Source organism: Pollachius pollachius (assembly GCF_949987615.1).
Source record: "Pollachius pollachius genome assembly, chromosome: 2".
Classification (NCBI taxonomy): Eukaryota; Metazoa; Chordata; class Actinopteri; order Gadiformes; family Gadidae; genus Pollachius; species Pollachius pollachius.
In genome coordinates this window covers 42,516,279-42,529,687 of record NC_136935.1, presented here as the reverse complement: position 1 = coordinate 42,529,687, position 13,409 = coordinate 42,516,279, and the positions used below count along the sequence as shown (strand labels likewise).

Here is a 13,409-nt window from a genome sequence, read left to right as displayed (position 1 = left end):
ATTGCGCACGACGGGGGTCAGACATAAGGCTAGGCTGCCCTATTGCTAAAGCTATAGCGAGCTGCTTTGGAGAGGGGCCTGAAGGAATGGATGGGATGTTTTCAGTTGGATACTTTCAGAATCTGGCTCACTCTGGCTGGCTTCTCCAAAATGCCTACCATTACACTTTAATATTAATAATATGTGAGGAACAAGAACAGATGAATTGATGCCGTGTGGTTTTTGCCAGAATGGAATATCACAATTACTGTAGCCATGGCAACTGAAGGGTTACTGTGCAGTATAAGGCATTTTTGTCCTTACATCGCACCGTTATTTCAATAGCTTTCAACTAATTTTACCAATTTTCGTACATTGTTGGGATATAAATATAATTTAAGCAGGAGTGTGAGTGTGTGTTTGTTTGTGTATGTGTTTGTGTGCTTGTGTGTGCTTGTGTGTGAGTGTGTGTGTGTGTTTGTGCGCTGCAGTGCTTAGGTTATTTTCTGCGATGTGCTCTTCCATTACAAGTCCCGTCAGAACCAAAAACAGCCTCATAAACAGCAGCGTCTGAGAAGCCCCAGTGACCTGAGAGCTGTTGTTATCTAACACCTCTGCTCATTGGCTGATTTTATACTATTATCCACGCTTCAGATAATCAGGTCTAGATCCCTCACATAGGCACAGAAACACACACACACACACACTTACACACACACATACACACTTACACACACACACAAACACACACACACACACACACACAGATCCAGGTTCTACTTTCCCTCATCTCATTAAAAAAAATTTTAAATATCAGATACACAAACACACACACAAACACACACACACACACGCACACACGCACACAAACACAAACACACACACACACACACTTATTTACATCCACTTATGCACTCAGGTACACACACAGACACTCGTTTAGTGTTTTCTAGCGGAAACATCCCATTAGATCATCTTCCATATCAAATGGCACACTCACACACGCTCACACACAGACCAATCAGCACCTGAAACAACACATCTCCGCGGCGCCCATGAAGAGTCTCGACACAGTTTCAACACTTAGCTTTTATTACACGAAGGACCATGCCGACGGATCACGTCCACGACCACAGCACACCCCCCCCCCCCCCCCCCCCCCGGGGTCTCAGCGCTACAGCTGGGGCCCCGGCCCACCGGCTCAGCGGCGCTCTCAGGCATGAGGCGAATTCAAATCCCACCGCAGAGTCCGTCTCCCCCTGACCTCAACTTCCCCTGATCACTTCCCCGCCACTGGGGGGGGGGGGGGGGGGGGGGGGGGGGGGGGGAGATGGCAGCTGAATCCCAATGAGCTGAGACTGATGAACCCCCAGGCAGCCCCCCTCAGACAACACCCCCACCACCGCTCCTATATCCAAACAGGTCCATCCACCCGCCCCCAACCCCAACCCCATTCAATGTTCCCGCCCACCCTGACAACCACGACCGTATCCCACCCGCATCGAGCAGCCCCACCCATTATCACTCCCCCGCCTAGCCTCACCCACTTACCATCCCACAACACCCCCCCGCACACCTTTATCCACCCAACCAACCAACCCACCCACCCACCCACCCACTCACCCACCCACTCACCCACCCACCAACCCACCTGCGTTCCCACAGGGTTTTGTTTCCTGCTCCACAACGTTGCCTCAGTCTCCTGAGCCAGTGACCTCTGGACACGCGTGTTTGATTCCCATGCATTTTTATGTTTGTTATTTCTTCAGTGAGTAGGACACAAGGGGCCAGATGGTGCCCTGGGCACGTCACAGACAGTCGTACTCTCCAGCCGGGATGTCTTTATGTGTATGTACATGCGTGTGTGTGTGTGTGTGTGTGTGTGTGTGTGTGTGTGTGTGTGTGTGTGTGTGTGTGCGTTATTGTGTTTGTGTGTTGTATTGTGTTGTTTCTAGAGGGCATTCCAACTCTGAACAAAATCAATGTACAAAAAAGTTGCTCGCATTCTCGCGTTCACTCCATCTTTTTCTATCCCCCCTCCCTCTTTCTAGCTCCCTCCCTCCCTTCCTCCCTCCCACTCTCTCCGTATATATACCATCTATCTCTACACTTAATAAATCTCTCTGTCTGTCTCTCCACGGTCCCTCCCCCTCCCTCTCTCTCTCTCTGTCTATCCAGGGTCTCTCGTCCTCCCCCCCTCTCTCCCCCCTGTCTGACCAGTGTCTCTCCCCCCTGTCTGACCAGTGTCTCTCCCCCCTGTCTGACCAGTGTCTCTCCCCCTGTCTGACCAGTGTCTCTCCCCCCTGTCTGACCAGTGTCTCTCCCCCTGTCTGACCAGTGTCTCTCCCCCCTGTCTGACCAGTGTCTCTCCCCCCTGTCTGTCCAGTGTCTCTCCCCCCTGTCTGACCAGTGTCTCTCCCCCCTGTCTGTCCAGTGTCTCTCGCCCCCCCGGTTCCCCCCCCCCTGCCCCATCCCCACCTATCCGTCGCTGCGGATGACGTGGAACAGCGTGACGTTGTAGAGGACCTGGTGTCCGTTGTTCCAGGTGAACAGCGCTCTCTCCCGGGGGTTGTAGTCCATCATGGAGATGTGGGAGTACTGGTTGTGGAAGGGGATGTCCGTGTACTCGTACGTGGACGTGTTGGTGTGGTAGGCGAAGTGCACCTTGGCGCCGGCCAGGTGGGAGTTGGTGACGTAGAGGGTGCCACAGATCATGAAGGCCTCGCCCGCGCTGCGCTTGGGGAAGCCCGTGTCCCAGCTCTGCAGGACCTCCAAGGAGCGGGGGTCCAGACGGCTCACCTGGGGGGAACAAGGGGGGTGTGGTCACGCCACTGGCGAAGCTAACCCTTTTTTGGTCATGCTCATGCCCACCCAAAACTTGCTCTTCTTTAAAAGAGCTAGAGACTAGCCAAAATGTGTTTAATATTCCTTTCCTCTGGGATGAAATAATCATGTTGGTATTATGGATTTAACTGAGGTTAAACTGTAACAAATGATCTGTGCTTTTCCGACAATAAATCAGCAGACTGTTATACAGTGTGTGGGAGAGAAAGATAAATTGATTGATTTACACCCCCCCAAAGTCAGAACCTAGAATTGCCCCTGGGTCATGAACAGACAGATGTCACACACCACGGCGGACACAAATCTCTGACAAGTTCTCAACCGTTGATTGTGTATACTGTTGGGTTAAGTTTCTAATTTTATTTTTGTCTTTAGAAAAATGGACGAGATGTCCTCATAGCAGGCTACGAGCATTGGTGTGGTAATCCTTTTTTTTTGTTGAAAGATGAGATTCAAGGGTTGTAAAGAGATAGGTAGCAGAGGAGAGCAGTTGACAGTGAGATTTTAAAAGTCAGAATAAGATTAAACTTTCCCTCGCTCTCACTCCCTCCCTCGTTTCACTCGCCATTGAGATGTGTGGCATTCATGTACCTGCGATGACAGGCAAGATGGATTCCCCAGACGAATTAAGGGAGAGATGCCCTGATTGGTCAGAAATGGGCCAAGCGTGGTCTAAAATCTAAATTTGCTTTTAGAAAGGCAGACGCAGTCAACTCAGAATGGATATTCTTGCAGCTGGGCCACTTCTAACAGACAACATCATATCATATATAATAGCTCTTGAATCTTACCTGCAGCATCATTAAGTATTTATTAATACTGGAGATATTCATGGTCCTAATGTTTATGCATTTGTGGCCTTGAGTTGAGTCCCTGGTTTCTGAGTCTCTCATACTATTCAGAGGACACTCTGAATTTATACTGCCTTATGACTGTAATTAAATTAACTTCAAACGACTCTTATTGACACAGGATGTCGTGTCAAGTGAGGTTTATTTTATTTCTATAGCGCTGTTTGGTACCTTTATGCAACATTTTTATAGTTACATTATATATTGCATTTGTACTTTCAGAGTTGTGTTTCAGAGGACACTTTTACTACTTATTCAAATGGTGTATTGGCACGGGAAATGTATGATCATGCTGCCAAAGCACATGAAATCCAATACAATAAATATTTAGATTCCGAAGCTATCACATTTATCAACCCAACCCACTCGTTTTTAACTGAAGAGGTGCTGATGCCAGCACTGCACATGATGGAAACCATTTTTGGAAAATGTCGAAATTGATAATGACATCGCCCATTAGGTCCTAATGGGTCGTCATATATCCCACCCTGCAGGCTGTCTACAACGGGACTCACACTTTGTGGATCTTGTGTTTACTGAGAGATATATGTTATGTGATGTGTAAGGGATAATGCCTGGCGAGATGTCCATTATCAGGTATTAATGGACGACGCCTTAGAACCCTCTGACGCGCAACGGAGGGTTGCCTCCGCGAAGTCCATTTATTCCTGATAATGGAAGGGCATTATCCTGCTAATACCATGGTCACTTTCCAAAGAATATAAATTTAGACCATTCATTTATATTTTCATGCGTTTTCAATCCAATAATAAAGTTTTTCACAAGCCATAACTTTGTTTCCCTGGTAACGCCTGAGGGTTTGACTAATACCTGGAACAATTATTACCCTCCCGTAAGGTTCTTATGCAACGGAAACATTGTTCACTCCTCAAGTAAATAGGACGAACCTTAGCTACGGCTTGGCAACGCAAGGTATTCTAGTCCACTCAGCTTTGAGCCAGAGAAGCTAACGCTATGCATTGTACATATTTATAATTCGAAATTCGTCCCAGCCTTTATCTACAGATACTTTAGGGTCTATAGCATATAATCGCGTTTTCTGTACAGACAATTTGACTGGAACTACTTAGCAGGTGTCCGTATATCAGGGGTTAATGCACACCCTGCAGCCAATCAGAATCGAGTATTCCCCCAGACAGTGGCACAATATGTGTTATTATACGTTTAGTGAAATTGTGTTTGTATTTTCCTCCGCCATGACTTTGTTGCACTTTCAAGTCCCTCCGTCTACACTTTGCTCACACAATCAGAGCACACGACCGTCAAACGACAGGACTTCGACTCTGATTATGCAAGAGTCGGCTCATAATGGATGTGAATGTGGTCATGTTTCATTTGCGCGTTCCTTTCACGGGATCTCCATTCCATGTAATGTCCACAGCAATATCCACAGACACTACAAGCCCCAGCAGGAAATGAGATTCTTCGGTGATAAATGAACTGTCAGCCTGTTGAGAAACGATGTGTGATTCAGGAACACCGTTTCTTTTTCCCTTTAAATGTACATTGATAGACTGTGTGGGACAATGCTGTGATACCGATGAATCATCGATGACGAGCCCGGACGACCAATGACACACCAGCAAATAACAATGCATCCCATTAAAAGAAAGAATGACACACAGACACACACACTCACACATACACTCCCACACGCTGAGGCTCACAGCCACACTCACACACGCAGACACGCACACACGCAGACACTCACACACACACACACACACACACACACACACACACCCTCCCTTACCAGTATGTTCCCAGCGCTGGGTATGGAGGTGTAGATGGCCCAGAGGCCGGTCTCGTCTGCCATCAGGTCGATATCCGAGGACCCCCCCCAGCTGTAGGGGAAGGTGTTGTTGTAGCCCGCCCCGCTCAGACTGCGCTGCAGCACCACGGTGCGCGAGCGGAAATGATACTGGACCTGGAGACACAGAACACATGCACACATACACACACACACACACATGTACACACGCGTACACACGCATGCACACATGCATACGTACACACACACACACACACACACACATAGATACGCATGCGTGCACACACACACACACACACACACACAGATACACATGCATGCACACACACACACACACACACACACACATGCACACACACACACAAATACACATACATGCACACACACAGACACCAACACACACAGATGCACATACACGCACACACACACGCACACACACACACCGATAAAGACACATTAACACACAAAAGATGTGTGAAGCAATCAATGGATGAACAAATGAATTGATGCATGTCGGCATTAATGGGACACAGATGTGGATACACGCGCACACACACTGGGATCACTTGCGGGACACCTGCGTACATGGACCACAGCTGCATCATGGTCATCATGAGGATCATGGTCATTATCATCATCCTCTTCCTCATCATTATCAGCATCATCATTATCATCCTCCTCATACCAGGATGTTGGTCTGATGCTTGTTGTAGTACAGTGAACCGTTGTAGACCACATGACCGGTCCCGGCCCAGGGGTGGGGCAGCAGATGCTGCACGAAATTCTGGCCCTTGGTGAAGTCCCCCATGGTTCTGTACTCCAGCACGCGCCTGCCTTTATAGTAGCCGTCCATAGACCACACCTGATGGGCGGAGAGTACTGATGTTAGGGTCAGGCGCTGCTTAGAAAGGGTGGCAGAGGACACACAATGAACTCCAGAGGATACAGAATACAATGTAATGGAGTGATGAATGGATGCCAGGCTGGGACATCTGTGGGAGCGTTTTTCACACTGGTGAAGAAAATGTGACTTCCTTATGCTTCAGAACAGGGGAAGGCATTAATCCAACCGCCAAATGATAATGGTGGTGGCAGTGGCGTATGAAAGGTGAAACTGGGACATTTATGAGTAATGGGAACATGGTAAATGTAGGACAGAGTGTGAGGCGGAGGCCGGAGGAGAGTGGGGGGGGGGGGGGGGGGGGGGTTGTGGCTGAGAGGAGAGGGGAGGAGATGAGAGGAGGGGAGAGGAGAAGAGAGTGGAGGAGAGGATGAGAGGAGAGTATAGAGAGGGAAGAGGGAAGGAGGGGGGAGGAGATGAGAGGAGGGGAGAGGAGAAGAGAGTGGAGGAGAGGATGAGAGGAGAGTATAGAGCGGGAAGAGGGTAGGAGGGGGGAGGAGATGAGGGGGGAGGAGATGAGAGGAGGGGAGAGGAGAAGAGAGGGGAAGAGGGGAGAGGAGAGAGGAGGGGATTCCAGAATAGTGGATGAGAGTTGAGAGAGCAAGAGAGCGAAGAGCCGACAGCATAGGATATAATACGAAAGTGTATAGGAGGAGCAGGGAGGAGGGAGACAAGACAAGGGGGAGCGGGGAGATAGGAAGAGGAGTGGGGAACAGGGGCGGAGGGGGAGAGAGGAAGAGATAAATGGAGAAAACGAAAAGCTAACACAGAGGTAATAAGATAGATAAACACACAAAGAAATCAGATAGCGGTAATGAAGATTGTGGGGCAGGTGTGTTTTTGTGTGTGTGTCGCAGTCGGTGTGTGTGAGTGTTTGTGTGGGTGTGTGTGTGGATGTGTGGTTGTGTGTCGTGTGTGTGTGTTTGTGTGTGTGTGTGTAGAAGGGAAAGGGCATTAATTATCAAAGAGGGCAGCAGAAACATAATAGTAATAGCAAGAGAGAGGTAAAAGAGCGGGGAATGGGAGAGGTCCATTGTTCTTGGTGCCACTTCCCGAGCCATGAAAGGGTAATATAGAAATGTGTTTCGTCTTATGCCTCTTTGCAACTCAATAATGTTGTTAACCTTCAGCAGTACAAAGCATTTATGGAAGACGGCATATAAAATATGAAAGGGTCGCAGACAAAAGCAAATGATTTTCACTGATTATGTGGCTTGAAAAATAACACCCCATTCAAACTGTACTTCAATAACCCACGGCGCTTCTGGCAGAGACCGTTCCCCCTCTCCCAATCTTTGCTTACCCTCTCTCTCTCTCTCTCTCTCTCTCTCTCTCCTCTCCATCTTACTCTGATTCTTTTTTCAGTGCAGTGACTCTGTGACCCTGGCACTCCATTCACCTCCTGCCTTTTTCCGTCGTGCGGTGCATCTCAGTGCGAAGGCAGCCCCCGACCCAGCCCTGCGCTGCCATTCCTGTGAATCACCACCTCCCCCCTGCTCCACTCGGCCGTGTACCCTTTGCGACCGCGTCCTTGGGTTTTTCTGACAGCAGCACGCCCCCCTGTAGTTCACGGCTTGCTTTATTTTCGAACAAAGCCTCCCAGTGCGGTTCGGATATTAGAGAAAGATTGCAAAAAGAGTTGCAGGAGGAGAGGGTGTTGCTTAGAGCTCCTCTGTTTCACTATCGGGGACTTGCACCTTTTGTTTTATAGGAGCACTAGCTGTTGTTTGGGGGGGGGGGGCTATATGTACGCTGAGGTAATTGCCTCGCTGTCCCCCCTCCCTTTTATAACCCCCCCCCCCCCTTCCTCCACCTCCCGACTTGGCCTTGACCCAAATTATGTTATGTTTTTTACCTCTTCTTCCCTCCCTCTTGTCCCCTCCTTTCTCCCTCATCTCCTTGCTCCCCTCTTCTCTCTCTCCCCTTGTCTCAGTTCCTATCTTTATTGTTTGTTTTCTCTCGCTCTGGCGCTGCTATAATTTGGTCTTTTGTGTCCATAAAAATAACCTCTTTTTATTCACACGTCTTTTGTAACATCACCCGAACCACCGCCACCAGCCCCATCACCACAACCCCCTTCACCACTGCCACCACCAGCATCAGCACCAGCACCAATACCCCCGCCAGCAGCTTGCTAACTTCCCACTCCAACTTCCTCCACTCTTCATCTTTATGCGTGCCGTTGTGGCACATCAGGGAGTACACACACACACACACACACACACACACACACACACACACACACACACACACACACACACACACACACACACACACACAGACAAAAAAACACACACACACAAACACACACACACACACACACACAGCAGCTGTTCCCCGGGATGAGGGCATGTGTGCGCCTAGTGCATGGCAGCATATAAAATATGACACACACACACACACACACATGCAGACACACACCCTGCAGGCAGACACACACACACACACAGAAACACACACACACACACACACACACACACACACACACACAAAAGTGCACACAGATTCATTCAGTACACAGTGGTGCCACAGTGGTAATTAAGAATTGATTGAATGCCTAACTGGGAGCATGATGCATTGTACTGAGGGATGTTTAAGGACAGTTGACAGATCCGCTGCGATTTTATGTTGTGTAAGTATGTGTGTGTGTGTATGTGTGTGTCTGTGTGTGTGTATGTGTGTGTGTGTGTGTGTGTGTGTGTGTGTGTGTAGGTGTGTGTGTGTGCGTGTGTTCGTGTGCGTGTGTATGCATGTGTGTGCAGTTGCGTGTGAGTGTGTGTGTGTGTGTGTGTTTGCGTGTGTGTGTGAATGTGTGTTTGTATGTATGTGTGCCAGATGAAGATTACCATGGGCACGCCGGCATAAGGGTGGTGAGAGAGAGAGAGTGTGTGTTTGTGTGTGTGTGTGTGTGTGTGTGTGGTGTGTGTGTGTGTGTGTGTGTGTGTGTGTGTGTGTGTGTGTGTGTGTGTGTGTGTGTGTGTGTGTGTATGTGTATGTGTGTGTGGATGTGTGTTTCCATGACAAAGAGGAGCAGTGGTTGGTATGGTGAGCCATGCACTGCACATTGAAAACTGCTCAACTCCTCAAGTCCATTAGGAGAGACACCGGCATCAGGGAAGGCAATGCGACAGTTGCAGAGGAACAGATAGAAGGAAAAGGCAAAAAAGCAAGGCGACTGAAAAGCACAGGGTTTTCTGTACCCAACAGTGCTATCGCACGCATTGTGTTCAACGCAAAGCAATCCCGCCCGAAAACCGAGTTACTGAAACAACAGCCAGACTTTCAGTTGAGTCACACAGAAAGCAATAAACAAAGTACTGTGGCTGTTAACAGCTCTTTCTTGTAAACCAGCTATATGGTCTATTAGGGAACAGCCCCAGGTCACCACGGCGATATAAATCACACCTGGCAACTGGGTGGCTGTCACCGTGACAACTAGCTTTATATGTGCTTTAAAGAGAACGCAAGGAAGAGGGGGAGAGAGAGAGAGAGAGAGAGAGAGAGAGAGAGAGAGAGAGAGAGAGAGAGACAAGGGTGATGGATGTCATAATAGATCTATCCATCTATAGATCGACAAATAGGAAGCTAGAGAGATAGACAGATAGATAGCTACATGGAATAGATAAGATAGGTAGTCTGATAGATGGAGATCTATCCAACGGGAAGCCCCTTACCCTGCTGTCGGAGCTGGGTATCATGGCGTCGGTCATCCAGGAGCCAAAGCGAGAGCCAGAGGCCCTCACAGTGATCGGGATGCTCACCCAGGTCAAACGACCACAGCCTGTACACAGCACAGAGGAAAAGCATTTATTATGCTACCTTTCTTTTTTTTAATGAGTCCAGCACGTGAGTGCATTGGATTTCGTTGTATTTCTGTGCAACGACAAATAAATCTAAATCTAAATCTAAATCTAAATCTAAATCTAGATCTAAAGAAGTGTTGGAAGCGCCCCAGACGCGTCGGGTGTAAGCCCAGTCAAAGAATAAAGGTGGCCACACACTGGCGGCGCAGCGCCGCGATGCATATTTTACACACACACACATCAATTGCCGTCCCTAGCACCAATAGGAAGCGGCGCACTGCTGCTGCAACGTTGTGTTTATATTTTGAAAGCAGATCAACTAAAACATAGTCGTTAAAGGCTACTATAACGTTATACCAGTTGTTTTAATACTACATATATGGCCCTGATGCCCATGATCCTCTGTTTGTGCTAACAATGATAGTCACATTAATTCATAGTTACATTATGTACTGTCGGGCACTTCTACGGTCTACGGTTTAGTCACTTTACACACTTTATTTACTGTCATGGCTCATTCTTTTTGCATTGAAGAGTTATTCATCTAATGCATCAACAATCTCCAAATGTACAGGACCTTCTATGAAGCCGGGATGTACCAAACAGCTTTTGAAAAGCACTTTTTCATAGGCGGGGATGCTAGGGAATAGGATAGTAGCTTGAAGGATAGCGGGGCAGCACGCCAAGCGCTGGCGCGAGTTTAGCCGCCGCCGGTGTGTGCTTGTAGGTCGGAAGTAATGGGGGCAGTTGGTTTGACGCGCGCCGTTCGGCGCCGGTGTGATTTGGGCTTAAGGCTCAATTCCATTCGATGTGCATTTCTAAAGGAAAATAATGAAAATGCATTATAGGAAACAATTTCTGCAGCGTTCTGATAATACTGATCAATTATACTTTGTGACTAGATTCATTCATTTCTCCCCCCAGTTATTATTTTTATTATATATTATACTATTGAGTGGCTCACAATGATATACAAATTTAGGCGCCTTCAGGTGCTAACATAATATAGTGGGTTTCCGACTGAAAAGGAATGTGATGCAAAACTAACTAGTTAAATCATTTTAATGTGGAGTTTATATTTCATGGACAGTTAAAGCTGCATTACCTACAATTTTTCAAACAATTTCTATAAGGGCTTTCTGGACGCAACCATCCTAACGTAACCTTGGCAGCTTTTCAAATATACTGTTTGCCAGGCAAAAGCGTTTTGCTCCACAATGTTTCCAAAGGATATTTTATTATCTGTCAAGTCGTTTCGCTGCAGAACACCTCGGCAGTTTAGAAACATTAATTGGTGGCCGTATAAACTATTGGAGACTAAAGTTATTGACTTCTATAAACCAAGTTGCTTCGGAGTCCTCCTAACTTTCCTACCCAGCCAACTTTCCTGCAAAGACGACCACACTGTATATATTTTTTTCGATTTACATTTATAGGGTTATATGTCAATAGTATTGCCATAGCATTTGTCACTACCCCCGTTCCCAGCTTTTTCTACATTCACCAGAGCCAAATGTGAATTTGCACACATTGGATGCCCAGTTCAGATTCTGGAGAATTTAAATACTGTGATAGCAAATTATGATTAGCTACAAAGGCGAGCTCGGAAAAAGGCAATCATTGCAAGATAAGTATCCAATGCGCTTCAATGCTTTCTATTTCGTGAAAGCTAATCCTATGTTTATCTTGGTTCTTGATCTGTCGGTTTTCTTTTTTTTTAATGAGGAAAGCGGATTCTTAAACTCTCCAACTGTAAGGGGCTAGGGCTGCAGCAGGCCAATGTCGGGTCGACTATGCTGAAGTCCGCCTACGAATGATGTTCATTTGCACTTAGCCCTGTCTATCAAAAAGGGGCTGTGCTGAGGAGATGATGGGTGGGGGTCAATAGAACAAGGCCAGTTGTAAAGGCTACTGCCATATTGTTGCTGTGCGCTTCTCATAGGAGCAGGTAAAACAACATTTAAGAATGTTTCAAGTAGGGACAGGCTAGCTAGGGTAGCAGCTAGCGTCATTGCCGAACAGTCTCTTCGGGTCTACCACCACTATCGAGCCTACCTGTAGGCATCCTTGATGAAGACTCCCAACCTCTACCATAATACCATGTTCCTCAAATGCCATAGTCACACAAAGTAAGGAAAGGTACATGAAACTCACACAAAGGCTTTGGCTCTGAGACTAAACAGCAAATATAAGTATTTTACGCAGTTTGAGTTGTTCAAATGCCAAGCTCGATGGCGGACATCACCCATGATCTACCTAGTTTGTTCATGCAGGCGTGCAGTCTGGTCTCCAGCATCAGAACCCTGTGCTGTAGCTCCTCATAGTCGTAGGCCCCGATCTCCTCCTGGATGCCGGACAGGCTGACGGACAGATTCAGGAGCTCCCAGCGCAGGGTGGCCAGGGTCTGCAGGTCTGCCCGGTACTGCTCCACCACGGACAGGAGGGGGCGCAGCTGAGACATCTGGCCCTTTAACTCCTGGTGGGGATGGAAGAGAGACAGGGAACGACAGGGAGCGAGAGAGAGAGAGAGAGAGAGAGAGAGGGAGAGAGAGAGAGAGAGAGAGAGAAAAAGAGAGAGAGGGAGAGAGAGGGAGAGAGAGAGAGAGAGAGAGAGAGAGAGAGAGAGAGAGAGAGAGAGAGAGAGAGAGAGAGAGAATGAGACATTGGGAGACACACAAGGGGAAGATGTCAGTGAGTCAACTAGAAATAGGCACAAATTGACCGTGTGAAGCTGAACAAACAGCTCACGGGAGGAAATGCGTATCAGGAAACAGAGATAATTTGCGTTGGCTGGGCGAGAGGCGTGTTGTCGGTGTACGGCAGCCCGCTGTAATTACAGAGGTAAACAATAAGGAGAGAGGAAAGGAGAGGTTCGAACAGGGGAGCGCAGGAAGAGTGGTCGAAGATGAAAGGAGGAAAAAAGAGGGAGAGGTCGAAGTTGACTGGGTAAAAACCGTGTGACCTAGAAAGTGCTTGAAGAAAATGTCAAAAGAGAGAGAGAGAGAGAGAGAGAGAGAGAGAGAGCGAGAGAGAGAGAGAGAGAGAGAGAGAGAGAGAGAGAGAGAGAGAGAGAGAGAGAGAGAGAGAGAGGAGAGGAGAAGGATGCAAAAGCAAAAGAGGGAAATGCTAAAAGGCTATCATCTCCTCAGGACATTCGGCCCTCCTCTCCAACATGAAAAGGCCCCAGAGAGCGCACATCACCAGCGGGCATTTTAACACTTTGCCAGGGCTAATCCCTG

The 13,409-nt window shown here is 47.9% G+C and overlaps 1 protein-coding gene across 2 annotated transcripts in view; it reads right to left on the bottom strand.

Annotated features, from left to right (window-relative positions):
• Nucleotides 1-2,457: 2,457 nt before the first annotated feature.
• Nucleotides 2,458-13,409, bottom strand: part of LOC307071545 (noelin-2-like) — a gene marked incomplete at its 3' end in the record, with an annotated part of 21,322 nt that continues 10,370 nt past the window's right edge. For both annotated transcript variants that reach the window (XM_079730559.1, XM_079730558.1), the window contains exons 4-8: nt 12,427-12,646; nt 10,042-10,148; nt 6,152-6,328; nt 5,449-5,622; nt 2,458-2,778 (exon numbers count right to left, since the gene is read on the bottom strand). In XM_079730559.1, coding sequence (XP_079586685.1) covers nt 2,458-2,778; nt 5,449-5,622; nt 6,152-6,328; nt 10,042-10,148; nt 12,427-12,646 — 999 coding nt within the window. The remainder of the gene's footprint in view (nt 2,779-5,448; nt 5,623-6,151; nt 6,329-10,041; nt 10,149-12,426; nt 12,647-13,409) is intronic.